This window comes from Cucurbita moschata, unplaced genomic scaffold (assembly GCF_002738365.1).
Source record: "Cucurbita moschata cultivar Rifu unplaced genomic scaffold, Cmos_1.0 Cmo_Scf00009, whole genome shotgun sequence".
Taxonomy (NCBI): domain Eukaryota; kingdom Viridiplantae; phylum Streptophyta; class Magnoliopsida; order Cucurbitales; family Cucurbitaceae; genus Cucurbita; species Cucurbita moschata.
This window is the reverse complement of record NW_019268525.1, coordinates 305,727-323,290: the sequence shown is the minus strand read 5'-3', so window position 1 is coordinate 323,290 and position 17,564 is coordinate 305,727. Positions and strand designations below refer to the sequence as shown.

Below are 17,564 nucleotides of genomic sequence, written 5' to 3'. Positions count from 1 at the left end.
TATTAAAAAAAAAAAAAAAAAAAAAAAGTATATCTATACCAATAAATCTCCAGTATCTAAATGCCTTTCAGGAGCAGGAGCTGGTGCTGGAGGTGGCAATGGAGCCGAATCAACAGGAGTAATAGAAAGATCATGTGAAGGAGATGCCTCCGTTTCATCAGTGGGTAAGTTCGGATCTTCAGAAGGAGAATCTTCCGGCTTGTAAGTAAGTTGCAACTGTCCAGGATGAGAAAATATAAATTTAAACATTGTGAAACAGAAAATTTCTAATATACATAAATAAAATACTCTAGGACACACACAGACTATAAAAGAGAAAAGAAAGTCACGGTACCCTGTAAAGTAGATTAGAAACACGGAAATAGATCCTAAAAGCAAATTCTCACAAATAAATCCAATTATTGGTATGAAAAGTGGTCAAGAATATACTAACCAGTGGTTCATTTGGTACCGTAACCATTCGTGGTGCCTCCCGAATGTACTCTTCCATTGTATTAAGAAATGACTGTGGAGGCTGGAAGTGGATAACGAAGCATGTAGTAGGGAAGTATAAGTTCATACTATAAGCTTAAACTTGATAAGAAACATAAATCGCTATAATATCATCATTACTTCTCTTAAAACAGGAAACTGGAAATTCCTAGCAAGTTCCAACCCTTTGCAAATATCATAGAAATCTGATAGGTTTCCGGCCTGCAGCATGGAAAAGGCAAGACAAATAAACCCGTAATACCTGTTGGTGTCTGATATAAATAAGGTTGAGAGACATTTGAAGGGAAAACAACCAAAAACAAGAAACCATTGCAAAAGATAACTATAACATTTAGAAACAAAAATGAGTTCAGAAATACCTGTTGGCCAGCTCTTTTGTAGATATCAAGGGCTTTGATAGCCTCATGTCTTGGCATCTCAAAAAACTGTAGGAAATTGAATAACTTTTCTGTCACCAATGCACTCTATGTATCTGAGTCCTAAAGTTTTGATTCCTTAAGATACTAACCTTGTCAACGAGATTTATAATTCCATCATTAATAGCACAATAGATTTTAAAGCTCTCTTTCAATACCTGAAAATAGCATGTCACGGCATTATCAAGACTGGGAATAAAGCAATGTTAGTGAAAAGTATACTTTGAGAACAGATACTACACTTGATCTCAGCCAAAAGGCTGAGAGAATTTTAGAACTCTTTCCCACGTAACAGAGGATACAGGCATACAAGAACAATGGCTTTTGCCCACATAAAGAGCACTATCCCGGTCCTTACATATGAAACATGGAGAAAGAGAGCTGGTCAAATAACAAAATCAAAGATATCCAAGTTTTTTTTTTTTTAAATTTCACCATGTGAATAAGACACCCCCTACCGCAACAAAGTAGTAAAGCTGTTCATTGAACGTTAAGTAGGATGAGGGGAGGCATGTATCTTTCTTATAACTCTTAAATTTCAATCCATTACGACCTTGCATTTTTTCTTGTCCATTGAACGTTAAGTGGACAGGTAAAGGAAAGGAAGTCTAATTACCTATACTAAGCCTACCTAAGAAGCTAAAAAAAAGAGGATATGGCCCACAAAAGATGCAAAATAGTGATAACCAACTATAATAATAATAGAGAAAACATTAACATTAATAATATTCTCTGCTACAATAAAAATTATCCTGGAACTGAGATATAAGTAGAAGAAATTCAGCATACCAGTGCCAAGGCATACTGTATAACATAATTCCCAATAGCTGCTCCTTCAGGCTGTAATTTCAACATCAGGTAATTTTCGTACTTAGAAGGTCAAAGTAAAGAGTTCTAAAAAAAAAAATTCATATTCTGAAAAAGTTTATTTAATTATCAAATGAAAGTTGGAGGTTCACAGGTGTCAAAAAGATACCCTGCAGCCAATAAGACGATACAACAGCTGTTGCAAGGCAGGCAAATGTTCCAACAGTTCTTCACTGTCCAGTTCCCTGGTTCTGCTGTAGCCCTGCCAACAAAAGAAACCATGGCTAATGAATTTCAAGAATCTATGAACTAAGGACACTCCTTAGACACTCCAAAATGCATAGCTTTGTATGTATAATGACACATATTTATTATGTTTAATAAATGTTCCAAATGTGCAAGCAAAACGAACGTCCTAAAAACTATATAAATGGACTAAAATTATAAAAAAAAATCAAGTCAGACCATAATTACAAAAAGGTCTAGTGGTTGATATCCACGAAGAGACATTACCTCATCACAAGACTGCTCCAAATCTCTAAAAGTTCGATTATTTCTTTCAATCCAAACCCCCACAAAATAGCAAAGAAAATGGCGTGCCATAAAATAATGCAACTCTTAACGAAAAGGCAAAGTTAGACCAAAGGTGGACAACCACCTAGCCCAAAGGGACTGAACAAACCGGCAACCCAATAATATGTGAAGAAGGTCATCAGCCTGACATTTACACCGAACGAATCATTGCAGTGACAACACCAAAGAAGAATATCTCGAAACACAGTCCAAAGTGCTGACTCTTCCATGTATTTCTTTGGTTTGTTTTAATACAAATGGAACTATATTATTGTTCTCGTCCAAACCATATTATAGAGACAACCAATGCCATTGAGATTGAGGATTAAGGGAAAAGGAAGAATTCTTTACCAAATTTAATTTGTATTGATACTAAATCGAAAGTTCATAGAAAAGCCTTCATTTCTCTTAAAGAGTCCATCCAAAGGATCGTATAAAATGCAGGTTGTAAAACCTGAGTGTCATTTCAGGAAGAGTTGAGCGAGCATTTAACCAATAATAACCTAGAAATTAGGATTCAACCATTGGATTTGGAACTCTCATAACTTGGGAGAAAATAGGCATTTCAGTACTCTACTCCTTGCCCTTTTCCATTTTTAAAGCATTCCTCTGTTTGACGTTTGGAGTCAACCTAACACAGACATTCAATTTGCCTAGGCTATAATTCGAGCTTACCCCAATCAGTATCCTGACTAAGGTCCCCTTGACCGTTCAGAGTCCATGAAAAATTGTCAATTAGGCTAATAAACTTCACCCCCAGTCAACTGAATAAGCTTCCACCTCAGTAGAGGCAACCATATCCATAATTTACAAGGAAAAAAAAAAAATCTCTACGGTTAATTGGGATGTTTATAATAAGAAAACTATGATCACATTATAATTACCGATAGCCAAAAAGGGCATGCATCTTCCATATTATAAACCTAAAAAGGATGTTATAACTCACTCATACATGTACCATGCAAGGAGGCCAGGTGAATTAATAAAATTCTTCAATACAATACCTTCTCCTGACCTTGGGCAGGTCTTGGCAGGCGTTCGGATTCAATGTCATACTTTAGTATCCTGAAACATTCGAGTCGCTCCTCTAAAAACAATGCATATGTACGTACCCATGCAGAGCAATCCCAAGCTATTAAAAGGATATACATATCAGTCATCTATTATTATTGATTACACTATCAGTGTATCATTTGTATGAATCACAGAAAAATAAGAGAAGAGGATCTAAAGAATTTTACCGATAGGACTTGAATCATCCTTAAAATTAGACAGTTGAATAATTCGGGCTCTTTGTGAAAAATTCAAAAGCTCTTCCCTAAATGTTGGATCTCCCTCCCTCAAGGTCCTATGTATGACGATTAATGTTTTCAAAGCTACCTGTAAAACATGAAGAAACTTATATAGTGGATGCAAAATGAAATGAAGTCAAAAGAAACAGTAAACAATGAGTCAGCTGATGAGCATTATATTGTGACATTCATTCCACTGACAATCATGGATTATTCAATATCATATTTGTCAAAATGACTATGAGATACAGACATCTCGTTCTGGGAATCAGGAAATATTTCAATCTTCAGGCCACACGGATCATACTTCATTATCATAAATAGATGAGACCCTAGAAATTAGAAACAAAAACTTCAACTAATAAAGGGTTAGACCCAAATGGTTTTGTATTTATCATAGCAGGAGAAATATAAATTCACCAGAAATGACAGAAATGCGCCTTTCCTTTCAAATGGTAATATTAAGAATCAGAAAAATCAAATTACATATCGCAGTTTTCAATCGTGGAGTATCAAACTTGAAACACAACGCAGATAATGCAAGTACCAAATCCAATGCAGATAGAGCACTAAAGAAAAACCAGTTACGTCAGGAACATAACAATTCAAAAGAGAGGATAGCTAACGAAACCGCACATGTTTATTATACGACAGTTATCATCCAGATAAAAAGAGGCTAATGCCAGAAAGAATAACAAATTCCACAGAGAAATTCAACCAAGGTGAATAAAATTGGTACCGTCCAATTGCGCGTCTTGGACAAGCGTCGAGCGAGGGCATGAATGCAATAAGCAACATCAGCGCGAGGTCTAATTGCAGATGTGGCAATCAAGATTTCTGAAAACACAAACAGAAAATCAGACTAAAACAGTAGATTTGGAATCAGAGCAACAAAACGGATCTAGCAACAGCGATCACTCACTCCTGAGATGTCTCTCTTTCGGCGGGCACTCGACGTGGTTAGTAGCTTTGACTATTGCCACATCCAAATCCTAAACTCAGACAAGAATCCCGCAGAATAAGACAAGGCAAAAACGCAGAAATCGGATCAAACACCGATCGACAAAATCGAAAATAAAGAAGAAAAAGAGAGGAGAGAATCTAAAAAAGAAAAATGAGAGAATACCGCGTAATCGCTGTTGACATGGGCAAGGCCGACTTTGGTAGAATCCTTGAGAGCGCCATAGGCTTTCCTCCACGTCTGAAGCGTAGCCATATTCTTGAAGCACTGTCTCTAAAAATTAGCAGTGTTACGTGTTGCGATGGCCTGAATTCTCTGACTACTCTGTGATTCCGTCTCTATGATCCAACGAAGAACAAGAGGAATTATTGTGCGGAGAGGAGGGATCGAATAATGGCTCTTACTCTTCTACTTTTTTTTTTTTTCCTTTTCTGAATTTTGCTCTGATTTCGGAGAAAACGAATTCCAGTTTTTCTGGCCCCATGGTTTGGTATATCATACGTGTCACCGTCATTATTTTTCTATTTTATTTTATTCTGTTTTATATAATATAATGATAATTAGTTTGATGGGTATTCATATGTTTATATTAAAAATGGTCGACTTTGACTCCGTTGCTCTTTCTCAACTATCAATATTAAATCAACCGTCTTTCTATGAACGGATAATTAAAGAAAAAAATGTTATTTTGAAAAACATTATTTTATATTAATACTTCCATCCCATAAACAAATCATATATCTCCAACCTTAATTACCATTAAAACTAAATAAAATAAAATTTTAATCTAATAATTTGTTATGTAAATATTATATTTTAGTCTCCAACATTAAAAATGTGTATTCTTTTAATATATGGGTTTATCGGCTAGCTTGCTTAGCAACCACCTCAACCTTTTCAATAATTGAACTTAAAAAAAAACAATAATTTTTATTTTGGACTTTTAAAATATTTATTTTAGTTGTTAAACTTCTAAGAAGTGTTCTTGTTCTTTATTGGTATATTATTCGGTCATATAATATTTGTTACCAAACACTCTTTTTTTTTTCTTTTTTTTTTTTAAACGCAAGTGGTTTGAATATATACTAAGCAATAGCAATTACAAGGTAGAGATTGAAACATTGATCAACTATGTTTTATACCAAAATGATATAAATTAAAACATTATCCACTACTGTCTCCATTTTATAGTACACAAAGCGTGAAAAACGTGCAGGAGTTCTAATAGAAGCTGAGAAAAAGAGCCCTAACAGCCTTTGCCTCTTTGTCCTGCAGCCTAACAAATGAAGAGAAACTGTAATCCAATTTTCAAGCTACAAAAGACTCCAAACATATCGCCAAATAATAACACAAGCTACAAAATTCCATTAAAAATGAAAGAAAAAAAAACATTATTTCTTCCGAAATTACATGTGTATCCAAACTCCCTTTTTGATCTACTGCCGAGCCTGTGAAGGTTAGAGTGTGCAAATAACTTAAAACAAAACTAACAAATGAGAAAAACCAAATTAAAAGATGCTGAAATGGCTATCCAGTCTTTTTATGCAGTGTTAACTTAGAAAACCTTACTACTTCCACTACTCTTGTATCCCCCACGAGGAACACAAAAAGGATCTAATACGACTGACCCCAACTGGTTGTGCGATTTCGTTACCGACAGGGTTTTGGTTTCCCTGCCCATAGAGGAGCCAAGGTTGCCTTCACGACATTGTCAACCGCTGCTTCATCGGAGGAGAACAAGGTCGGAATTTGAAACCTTGGCCGACAATGCAGGAATGCCGACTCAGAAAGAGCGTTGTGGGATAAAAGCAGTGAGTTTCTCCCAATCCAAGGACTCTATGTTTGGGGACATGACTGCAGCACCAACACCTAGAGCGATGACTATAAGAGCCATACTTTTCAGACATCCATGGCCTCGCGAAACCCTGTTCAGTATCGACTTGGCATACTTATCTGCCTCCTTGTATTTGGATTGGCACGCCCCCACTTCATCACTAGTCAATGCCTCCTCGTTCTATCAATGTAAAATCGTATGCAAAAAAATGTAATAAGAATGGTCAGCAACCAGTTCAATTCTTCCAAAGTATGCGCTGGGTTTTGCTCAAGAATATAGAAACTACCTTGGTTCTGAAACTTTTTAAAGTTTCCCTCAGAGCATCAAAAGGAGATAATTTTAAAGAATGCGCTTTCCAGTCATCAGAAAGTTTTTTCAAAACGGAGACACTAGCTTCTAGATTATCCTCATAAATCTTGTCCTGCAAAAAAACAATTGCATATTCAGGACGGACTCCAATCAGATCGAGAATGGAATTAAAATTGATTATACGTATAGAAAAATAACTCGAGGAGCTCACCCATTGCTTGTAGCAATCAGCATTTTGGGTCAAACACCAAATGAAAATATTAGTAGCTTCACTAGATAGCTCTGAAACACCTGTTAATAGATCTTCTCTCAGTTACTGTTCATGAACAACAAACAAGTTCCCTTCATATGAAAAAAGGTAAGAAAAATGAAAAACATACTTTCTCCAGCTGCTTTGGCAGCAAAAATAAATATCTGCTGTGAAACTTGTTTCATTGCTTTACTGCCAGGAGCGCCAGCAAGCGCAACCTCCTTCAAGGTTGGATAGATAGCCTCGAACCTTTCAGTAGCCTGCAAATGGTTCAATGTCAATAAAAACACATACATAGTGTTTTCAGCATATATCTTAGATAATAGCAACAGTTTCCTGAAGTATACTGACCTTCACTCTAGCTGACGATGCAGGGAAAGTAACCCGTAGAAGTGTTTCAAATGAAGAAGGTGGAATCAATCGCTCCCCCTTCCTGACAGCACCATTTACCAGAATAGTACGGGCTTTTGGAGAGGACAAAATTCTGCAGCAAAATAATCTTCCACGGTTAGGAAAGAAAAACTGGTACGGGAGGGAGCGTGGAGGATGAGCTATTATAGCAAAAGGGAAGATAGATGAATTGGGAGATAATCCAGTATTCCCACCTTTCCACTAACTGCAGAATTAGATCTCTAGACTGAGGATTACAACTTCTAGCACTAACTATGGGCAAGAGGTTATGTGCCCAAGCATAAAGCCCTATCGCAAGATCTGCTTGACAAGCCTGGCAAAGGAAAAAGGAAATCCGGTATAAGAAGCATAAGAATAAAAATCTAAGAATCAATAAATTATGAATTGCATATTATTATTAATTCACCTGAACTATCATCCAGACAAGTACTGGAAGCTTATCCTGTCCTTGATACTTTGAGTTTTCCCTTATGGTTGGCAATACTTGAATCAAGACATCAGGTTTTCTTCGCAATACCATTGCAAGAACTACAAATATGGCAACCTGCAATGTAATAACATGTTAACTTTTGAATCATGCAGAAAATGTGTGAACGCACCCTCTCATTCCACCCATACCCGCAAAAAGAGAAAGACAAAAGTAATAGTAAAAAATAAATACAAACCCATAGGCATCTGTACAGCTGATTGTTATTAATAACTAGAGAGTCATTGATTTACAAATTTTTGAAGGTTAAACATGTATTTCAGAAGAGTAAACGGAGAACATAGACTATAAACAAATATCAAGAAATAAGAGATGGATAAAAGAGATATGCATCATGATCCATCACCTTCATCCAATCAAATAGTAAATAGATTGCTTGCTTATGGTAAACTTATCCTTCTCCTAGTTGAGTTTATTATTATTATTGTTATTACTAGTTAAGGTTAAGCATTAGTTAATGAAAATTGAGTTCTTCAACGTTACTTTATAATATTATTTTTTAACCTCATCTTCTACCTACTTTGGATCTCTCTCTTTTCTTGATTTCTATTTTGCAGTGCTTCGAAAAACAGCACAAAAATTTCATATTTCATCAACCTTGATAGCTCATCTTAACTAGACAACTATAAATCACTAGATTCTAAAGTCAGCCTGTATCGAATAGAATCAGCTATATTTGAAGTTTTATTCTATGAAGGGATCGTATGAGTTTAAGTTCGAGTTCTTCAATTGCTAGAAAATTAAAGAATTAGTTAGAACGAGTTCATTTTGCTTCACAAGCTCCAAAAGGAATTAAAAATAAAAAAAAATAAAAAAACTTATTTGTCCTTGAAATTTTGGACTTTTTCTACATTTATTAGATCCAACACCTAATTTTAGCTATGGAACCCTAAAAGGTTGTTAACGCTCAAAACCTTAACAAAAAAGCACTAGAGATGGGAGTCATATTAAACAGAAGAACTCACATTATCAGTGTTACATGTGGGTTGTGTCAACCCAAATATGAACAAAACAATGCACCGTTATCCCTCCCAATGTACATAAACTTTGAACGAACAAAACAGTGGTGCTACTGATGATACCTGAGATTTAGATGATGCATGTTGTACACCCTTTTTAGAGCCTTTGGCACTAGCTTGTTGGCCCACAAAGTCAGCAAGAATGCTGTCTAAAGACCATAAAACGAAAGAGTTGAGGGCCTCAAGAGAACGTTTATTGAGCCAGTCAACTGATGCCTTATAAACATCCTCCGAAATGTGAGAGAGGGGGATCTGCAAAAGAGTAGATGAAACAATTAGGTCACAAGGTGTCATTTTTTACAAGTTCCATCCATTTTATGTCAAAACACAAGAAAAGAGAATGTAGGTACTTGAGGTCGAGCAATTGGGAAAAATGAAGAAAGAAAGCTCATAACTAGGCAAAACTGGCTTGTATTTCGATTTAACTAAAGCTGCACAAACAACTTATAAAACTCGTTTTACTGCTCGAGCAAATCAAACATATCCAATAGCTAATTTAGAAGAATATACTCATGTCACCCATAACCAAAGACAACACAGAAAAAGTAAGGTGCTTTTTCATCCCAAAATTCAGTCCCTCCGATCCAATGAAACCCATGAACAATTATTACAGAATCAGAGCGGAAAAATCGATGATAACACCAAATATGCATCTACAAAATTATAAAAATAATAATTAAAAAAAAAACATTTTGCCCGAAGATTATTCTCCTTCAGAACAAGAGACCTAGAGGGTTAAGTACAACCAATCAGAAATACGCAGCACAGAACTAAGAGAATTCATCCACTTCACGGCGAATTGCAGAGAAATATTACATAGCAAAGATTGCTAAACTCACATCAACAATCTTAGCTACCGAAGACTCCCTCAACATTTTCACCCACGGAAATTGAGAAGCGCTCACGCCCGAGAATGCGCGACCAAAGTAATCCGCAAACCTCATCAGCTGAATATCCTGCTGAGTGTCGTACGAGCCCTATAACCAAACATACAGATGGAAGAAGAAGAAGAAGAAGAAGAAGAAGAGTCAATACAACCAACCGACAGCAAATTCTTTTCCAACCAAGCAGATCAAAATAGATCAGATAAAACCAAGAATGCATCATCGAGCAGATCATTTCGCCATACCGACACATCGGTCAAAAACGCCAACAGATCGTTCACATCGATCTTCGCAGCGGCCTCCGCAACGGAAATCTTAGGCTTCTTCGGCTTCTTCTGCTTCAACTTTTTGGCCTCCTCGTTAGGCTTTTCATTCTCCACACCCTCTCTGTCACTATCATCGCCATCCTCATCGTCAGACCTGATCTTAGATCTAACCGGAGCATCCTCATCGGCGTCAATAGCCGAGGCCTTCTGCGCCTCGACAATTCTACGGCGACGCTCCTGCGATTTCTGCTCCAGCGATCGGAAAACGTTGTCCCCAGCGGGAACGGTACCATTAGCCACGATCTTTCCAGAAACTGCATCGGCAGAGGGCTTGGACGTCTTCCTCTGGCGCTTGGCGTAGGTAACCTTCTGCCAACCATGGTCAACCTGGGCGTGGGAGAAGGGGGCGTCGTGATCTTCATTAGCAGCGATGGATTCGAAAGCAACGTGGTTGTCCTCCATGGCTGACGGGTAGGTGGATGATAATAATGATTTCAACTGAGAATCAGAAAAGATTCTACTGGTTCCAAATTGAAAAGAAAGGAATTGAGATTGAGAAGAAGAAGAAGGAGAATTGAGTGAAGAAAAATGATGTGAAATAGAGAAATCGAAGAAGATCCGTGAGATCGAATCGACGATGGGATTCAAAGTCGGAGAAAACAAATTTATAGAGCGTTGACTTCCAACAAAGGCCCCTATATATCACCCTATTTACAGGTGTGCCACAGCCGATTTTTTTCCCCTCTATAATGATCATATTTCATTTCTAATTTTCTGTTTTTTTAAATTTTATTTGACTTCTATCAAAATTCAAAAAAGTTACTAAATAAAAAAAAATTTAGATTATTTTTAAATGATTATTAAATACAAAATATCATATATATTAATATCAAAATCAAAGATTAAAAAATCCAACAAAATTTCTATATATATTATATATACATCCATTTTAGAGTCAACCAAATATCTATACTGTTTTATTATAAATATCAATTAAAAATATTTTTTATTAACTAGTTACCAAATAATTTTTTCTTAATTAATATCTAAAATAATTTTTTATTTATAAAAATATTAATCAATATTAATTTTTTATGATATATTCATGAATTGTAAATTGAATTTGGAATATATATTTAATAATGTGATGGGCACGTGTAGGGTAGAGTTTCCACCTGTTGGGTCCATTATTTATAAAAAAAAATGATAAAATATTTTAAAATTGCAACATAATAACACTATCGTGGATGTAAGTATGTAATTTAAATCATAATCATTTTAATTTATTTAAAATGTAAAATATTTTGTTCATTCATTCAGGTTAGTAATTTTTCTAACCGATAAAATTAAGTGTCTTATTTCAGTAACACTAGTTGGAACTCGATAAAGAGTAGGTGAAGAACAAGAAGGCCTCCCTCCAAGGTGGTAGCCTCATCCTTCTTGTGTCTCGTCTTCTCCGTATGTTTTAATAGTGGTGCAGTTCTTTGTTGAAATCAAGTTCTTCGATAAATGAGTACTCCACCTCACACCAGTCTACCATAGTAGTACTCTCTTCGAGAGACCTACCACCTTCTCTCTATACGAGATCTTCGTGGTCTCCCGTCCTCAACCTTTCGCATACTTTGTAATTATTACAAATGATTTTATTCAAATATTTAAGTAGAGGTATCCTATACAATGAGCTCGTAAAAAATGTAGATCCTAACTATCTTTAAATTTCATTTGTAATAAAAAATTATGAACACTATAATGTTTACACGTCATAAGGTGATAATCCTCAAATTCCAGTGTTTGCGAACTTCTCCACTTCTCCAACGTCGAGGAAACGATCACAGCCGCTGGCCACCAAAAATCTGCCAAAACACAATGAAATACACATCAAATTGAGCATAAAGCAGAGGTTAGTAGGAGCATTTATACATACTTATCTCTGAAGTCTGTAGTGATTTGAAGGCAGCCTCCAGGCACAGATGATTGCATGTTCAAAGCAAGGTTTGGATTGTGGATACTCTGCCTTAAATGCACCCACCCAACCTCCCTTCTTTCCTTGTCAAACACTTTAACCCTGCATCAATCAATCAATCAATCAGTCACGTTGGTACTTACAAGATTGAACTCTCCAAGATTTGGATCATAAATTCTTCAACTTTTAAGCAGACCTGTACATCTGCGCATCAATGGGCTTGGGATGATCATTCAAGTCCACCAAGCAGCCCTCACTGACCCAACAATCACCGCATGAGTCCAGTTCCCATCCCTCCAGCTTCCCTTCCTGTTAACATTAGTTTTCAAATCTTTAAATCTTCCAATTAATCTTTAAAATCTGTTGATGTTGTTTACCTGGACAAAGTTTCTGAATGTCTCGATGGTCTCCACAGCCTTCGCTTTGGCAAATCTTGGCTCTGAGATTACATTCAATCTCAATTCCACGGACTCTAATGGCTCTTCAAGATCTTTTACAAGGCTCCCGATCCCTTCATCCGATCCCTCCAGCTTCATTCTCACCATTTCAATGATGATCTTCACCACCATATAAGCCCCATCATCCAAAAAATAATTCTCCTTAAACGCCCCATGCCCCGACGTCTCCATCATCAAATGCGTCTCCACCCCATCCTCATTCAGCTGAATTCCTTTGTCAATCACATTACGATACCCGACGCGGTACAAGCAATGCTGCCCACCTCGGTCCGTGATGAACTTGGTGAGTGCGACGCTTGTGCGAGCGTCTGTAACAATACAACTCCCAGGGTGCTCTCGGAGAACAATGGCCGACATTAGAGCAATGAGTTTGTCGCCGTTGATCGGGTTACCGTCACGGTCGACAACGCCACTACGATCAACGTCGGTGTCAAAGACGACTCCAAGGTCGGCTCCGTGTTTGAGTACAGCGGCTCGAGTGAGTGACATGGCAACTTTGTCCTCTGGATTGGGGATATGGTTGGGGAACATGCCATCCGGGTTGAGATGGAGAGAGCCAAAGGTGTCCGCGCCAAGCTTGTCCAAGACATCCCACGTAAAGAAGCCCCCCGATCCATTGCCAGCATTCACTATTATCTAGAATCAGAAGAATTGTTATCTTTAGCAACGGTTCAAGTCCACCACTAATAGAAATAGCGAAAGAGGAAGGACCTGATATCCTTTAAGAGGAGTATCGTAATGAGTTGGATGGTTGATTCGTTGCTTAATGATATCTTTGAGATGTCGGGAATAAGCCGCCATGAAATCCACCCTGGACGGCGGCGTTCGGAGAAGGGTGGAGACTTTGACCACTCTATTGGCGTACTTCAGGGCGGCTCTCTCACATATCTCCTCCACCTCCGGCGAGCTTAACCCTCCTTTCTTCGTGAAAAACTTCATCCCATTTCGTGTATATGGTAAGTGAGATGCTGTCAACTGCAACACATTAAAAATATAAAAAAGTATTAACGAACAAATTAAGTGTTGAAGCTCAAAAAAGAAAGAATTGGGCCAAATACGAACCATAATGGAAGCATCATAAGAAAAAGGAGGCAACACGGTGCTCATGAAGCACGCAGGCGTGGTGGCAAGACCCATGTCGAACACCAAACACCCCGCACGACTAACTCCCGCGAACACTGCGACACTCAAAGCACTGCCGGAAATCCTCGGGTCTCTGCCCACCGAAACACTCACACGCTGCTCCCCTCGCGGCTCTGTTTCCTTCTCTAACCCCTGAATGATCCAATCCCCAAAGCTCTCGGCAATGGCCTCCACTGTCGCTGCTGTTAGATCCACCGTCCTTCCCTTCTCTCCCTCCAGCGCCACCCCTCTCACGTCCGACCCATTTTGCAGCCGCCGGATCTTGCCCATCTCCTCCTCGTCCTCTGCTACTGCACCGCCTTGCTCTGCTGTCCTCCACGTCGCCCTCACTGTCGCTCCCGCCACTCCTCGCCCGGCAGCGCGTTTAAAAAATGCGAAACTAATCACATTCGGATTAAAGGGTCTGTTTGGAATCAGAGTTGGTAATGATTCTGCCCTCATGATGGGTTTAAGACGTGTTGTTGTTGAAGTGCTCAAAGTGGCGGACGCCATTGTTGCAGAGCTTGGAGAGATTGAAAGAAATAATTTCTTTTTTAAAAAAAAAAAAAAAAAAAGATTTTGTGTTTGCTGGAAATGAATTGAATTAGGAGATGGCCGGGGAAGATAAGGAGAGGGAGATTGAATTAGAACCCTACATTTGAATTTTGTTGGAGAAGAAATATCTATGAACAAAATTCCAAACTTTGTGTGATGGATTTTTTTCTTGTTTGTTTTATGTGTTGTTCGGAACTGATCTATTATATGATCGTGTGGATTATTTGAGGAACTGATATTGATTATTTGAGGAACTGATATTTATATTTTCTTTTTGTTTGGGTGTATTCGTGTTGGAAAGCTCTTTGCTTGGAGGATATATATATGAACAAAAATCTAACAAGAGCCAAAGGGATATCTGTAAAGATCAGGGAAGAAATGATTCGCGTTAAATAACCAATCAGAACTCCTCCTTCATTTTTAACGTAACCATCCAGACTTTTCGTGCAAGAATCAACCATAACAATAAATGATTTTATAATTCAAAAACATAAAAGTTACTCTAAAAACAAGTAAAATAAAATGTTTAAAACCCAAAAAGTTTGTCAAACATCTTTGGAACGCATGCATTTAAACAAACAAACAAACCAAACAGTGCTAAATTCCATTATAAAGCATCTAAATTCACAATCTTACTTTTTCGTTGTACACTGCAATCATACAAAACCATTAACTCATTTACGTGCTTTAAGTTCCGACCCCATGAAACTTCATGGAAAAGGACTTGTGATTATTTTAGTTGTCCAAAGTTGTTGGAGAACTTTCTCCAACCCTCCAAATTTCAAAATTTACAATCTTTGTAAGGTCCCTTCGATATTACTCGATGGTGGCTCATTTAATAACCCACAACTCTCTCTCTCTCTCTCTATATGTGTGTGTGTAATATATATGTAAAGAAACGAGTTCAATATGATGATTTCTCCAAGACAATGAATCAATTCACACAATCAGTAGCTACTACAGAGAATTAATATTTGTCCACGCCTCAAATTCGTACGCAATATAACAATGGAAAAAATAACATTCAAATGAACCAATAATCTAGGGGGGGTACAAACTTCTTGTAGGCCAACCAAAATCATTTCACAAGAAACACACACAATGCAAATTTACATTCACGACTAAATCAAACGTATCTGATTTCTGGAATTGGTGTGAAATGAGAAAGCGGAGCAGGAACAGAGCATCGCAATGACGAACACGGAAACATGAAATCGAAGGAGGAGGCGATGTTTTTCAGGATAAAGAGTAGGTTCTCATGCCTTTAATCCCAGAAGCATTGAACAACTGAATCTGAATCGCGATTTCACCACATTCAACATTCTGTAATCTGAGAGTCATGTCTTGAATGATCTTACCATCGTTCCAAACGCAAGGGCTCTCATCTGCAAGGTTGTTTGATCTGCTTGGTTGGACCCTTTTCACCACACAACCCTTCGGCAGACTCTCTAATCCCATATTCAAACACTCTATGTACGGTTTTATGTCGATCTCTGCATCCCCCATTCCGTCGTCTTTCGTGAACCGATCTTTGTCGAACACTGCCTGAGAATCCAGTGATGGAAACAAATGCCAGTGATTTGTTTAATGTTTGATCACAAGTTTGGAAGATTGTCTGAATTTCTCGGTTTAAAAGCGTGTGATTTGACTTACTAATTTGATTGGTGTGTTGATGTCCGTAATTGAGAGTGTGAATTCCTCGTTCCATTGTGGATTGCAGTTTTTTTTCACCACTCGAGATTTGAATTTCTGTACAAAAAATTAGTATCAAAAGAGTCATGCCATAAGATCAATGAAAAAGAAAAAACGAATAAACTTCATGAATATTCCGAGATCTTCCGATGGAAGTTACGGAGAAATTGCAATCTGCAATCAGAATCGGTTGCATAGTTTCGAAAGGAAAAAACCGAGAAAAAGAATTTTAACGCGGAAAAGTTCGACGAATATTTTGCAAGGAAGAAAGCGCCATCAGAATTTGATCTGTTTGGATAGATTTGAGAGGGAAAATCCGAACAAAAAACCTAAATACTGAAAAAATCGACAAATATTCGCAATCAGAATTCAAGCCACTAGCACAGTTAAGAAAGGGAAAATCTAAACAGCGAAAACCTAAAAATGGACAAATTTGACGAAGATTTCGAAGGAAAGTCAAAAGAAAGAAATTACAATCAGAAGTCGAAACAGAAAATCCGAACAGAAGCTTAAAATCTGAAAGTCGCAATCCGAATTCGAACAGCTCGCAAGTTTTGAAAGGAAATTCGAACGGGAAAATAAGAAAAAACCGGAAAATTTTGACAAATATTCCTCAGAAAGTTCCAAAAAATAAGAATCCAAATCCAAATCCAAATCCGGACCGTTAACACTTGAACAAACAAATATCCTATAACGGGATGCGTGGAAGAGAGATCGGTGAATATGAATCGGAAGCGGAAGAAGGAACCTGGTTAGCGGTGGAGATGACGACGTAGGGATCGCTGCTGCGGGTGGGAGCATCACGAATGGCGAGATTGATGCCTCGCAAGAGGCGAATTCGAAGAAGTCCTGTCCGATTACTCATTTCAAAATCTTCGCATGTCCTTCAGCACTTCCCCTTGTCGTCGAAGATTTTGAGAAGAGAACCGAAATATATACAACGGAACAGAGGAAGAGATTTGTAATATTTATAAAATTGTAAATAATCTTCATATAGAAGAAGCTTGACCTTTTCCTCTTCCTCTCCTTGATTTTTTTTTTTTTTTCAGAAAAAGAAAAGGAAAATAAAAATAATAAAAAGTACGAATCTAGACATATTCAAGATGAAGTTTGGTTTATTTTGACAATTTTGACCGCAGGATTCGTAATTATCTTAATTTAAAATATTGTTAAAATAAATACACAGAGGAGCAAATTGGTTTAGTTTCCAAGAGAATTAATAATATTGAGTAAAAAATCCGATAGATTTTAATTTGGTCGACACGTCGGTCAAGGAAAAGAAATGAATTTTAGTCGTGGGTTGCCGTGTCGTTTCCCTTGAATTGGTCATAAGTCAACTACGCGCTATATATCCTCATTTAGACGTTATATTATTTTATTTCATAATTGGAAACTTTTTAGTAATTTATAACTATTCGGTTTAATTGTCCAATTTCCGTCTGATAGTTGTTGAGCAAATATATATATATATATTGTGAATAATTATTATTTCTTAAATAAACTATACTTTTATCTTTTTAAAAACATTTAATTTTTGGGCGGTCCGGTCAATGGGCCGATCCAAGTATAATTTAAATGGGTTGGTCCATGGGCTGACCTAATTGAAGAAACCGTTGACTGTAGCACTTGGGCTTCATTTTACTTCACATAGGTTCAAATTCATTTTTCCTGAATTCTTCGAGGGAAGGGAAAAAAGAAATATTAAGGGAACAAAGTGAAGTCCAAATTGGTAATTTCGCGACAAATAATGTAAACATATAGATGTCGGGGGAC

At 37.3% G+C, this 17,564-nt stretch overlaps 4 protein-coding genes and 1 pseudogene across 6 annotated transcripts in view; all 5 read right to left on the bottom strand.

Annotated features, from left to right (window-relative positions):
- Nucleotides 1-4,985, bottom strand: part of LOC111447698 (putative clathrin assembly protein At2g01600) — a 7,208-nt gene extending 2,223 nt beyond the window's left edge. Inside the window, exons 1-12 of one of the 2 annotated variants that reach the window (XM_023086989.1) lie at nt 4,707-4,985; nt 4,503-4,572; nt 4,320-4,417; nt 3,530-3,668; nt 3,293-3,420; nt 1,885-1,977; nt 1,698-1,748; nt 1,001-1,066; nt 852-917; nt 613-693; nt 434-514; nt 40-216 (exon numbers count right to left, since the gene is read on the bottom strand). In XM_023086989.1, coding sequence (XP_022942757.1) covers nt 40-216; nt 434-514; nt 613-693; nt 852-917; nt 1,001-1,066; nt 1,698-1,748; nt 1,885-1,977; nt 3,293-3,420; nt 3,530-3,668; nt 4,320-4,417; nt 4,503-4,572; nt 4,707-4,796 — 1,140 coding nt within the window. In that variant the 5' untranslated portion in view covers nt 4,797-4,985. The remainder of the gene's footprint in view (nt 1-39; nt 217-433; nt 515-612; nt 694-851; nt 918-1,000; nt 1,067-1,697; nt 1,749-1,884; nt 1,978-3,292; nt 3,421-3,529; nt 3,669-4,319; nt 4,418-4,502; nt 4,573-4,706) is intronic. The other variant, XM_023086988.1, reaches the window with a different exon arrangement.
- LOC111448061 lies at nt 1,007-1,181 on the bottom strand (annotated as a pseudogene).
- An 898-nt stretch (nt 4,986-5,883) lies between the features above and the next one.
- LOC111447592 lies at nt 5,884-10,632 on the bottom strand. Its single transcript, XM_023086840.1, has 10 exons — nt 9,981-10,632; nt 9,691-9,828; nt 8,915-9,103; nt 7,752-7,889; nt 7,540-7,658; nt 7,286-7,418; nt 7,065-7,194; nt 6,896-6,975; nt 6,662-6,796; nt 5,884-6,555 (listed from the first exon to the last, which is right to left on the bottom strand). Exons 1-10 carry the CDS (start codon nt 10,461-10,463, stop codon nt 6,325-6,327), a joined length of 1,776 nt encoding a protein of 591 aa, XP_022942608.1. The 5' UTR covers nt 10,464-10,632; the 3' UTR covers nt 5,884-6,324.
- A 1,075-nt stretch (nt 10,633-11,707) lies between these two features.
- On the bottom strand, nt 11,708-14,183 carry LOC111447014 (phosphomannomutase/phosphoglucomutase). Of its 2 annotated transcripts, XM_023085968.1 has the most exons (6): nt 13,485-14,177; nt 13,134-13,397; nt 12,342-13,058; nt 12,161-12,273; nt 11,926-12,066; nt 11,708-11,854 (listed from the first exon to the last, which is right to left on the bottom strand). In XM_023085968.1, the coding sequence occupies exons 1-6, from the start codon at nt 14,055-14,057 to the stop codon at nt 11,779-11,781; spliced, it is 1,884 nt and encodes a 627-aa protein (XP_022941736.1). In that variant the 5' UTR covers nt 14,058-14,177; the 3' UTR covers nt 11,708-11,778. The 2 variants fall into 2 exon arrangements, with proteins under 2 accessions (XP_022941736.1, XP_022941738.1); XM_023085970.1 differs by lacking the exons at nt 11,708-11,854; nt 11,926-12,066 and having other exon boundaries at nt 12,229-12,295; nt 13,485-14,183.
- An 854-nt stretch (nt 14,184-15,037) lies between these two features.
- LOC111448044 (protein C2-DOMAIN ABA-RELATED 10-like) lies at nt 15,038-16,788 on the bottom strand. Its single transcript, XM_023087493.1, has 3 exons — nt 16,540-16,788; nt 15,753-15,848; nt 15,038-15,644 (listed from the first exon to the last, which is right to left on the bottom strand). The coding sequence occupies exons 1-3, from the start codon at nt 16,654-16,656 to the stop codon at nt 15,336-15,338; spliced, it is 522 nt and encodes a 173-aa protein (XP_022943261.1). The 5' UTR covers nt 16,657-16,788; the 3' UTR covers nt 15,038-15,335.
- Between the last annotated feature and the right edge of the window lie 776 nt (nt 16,789-17,564).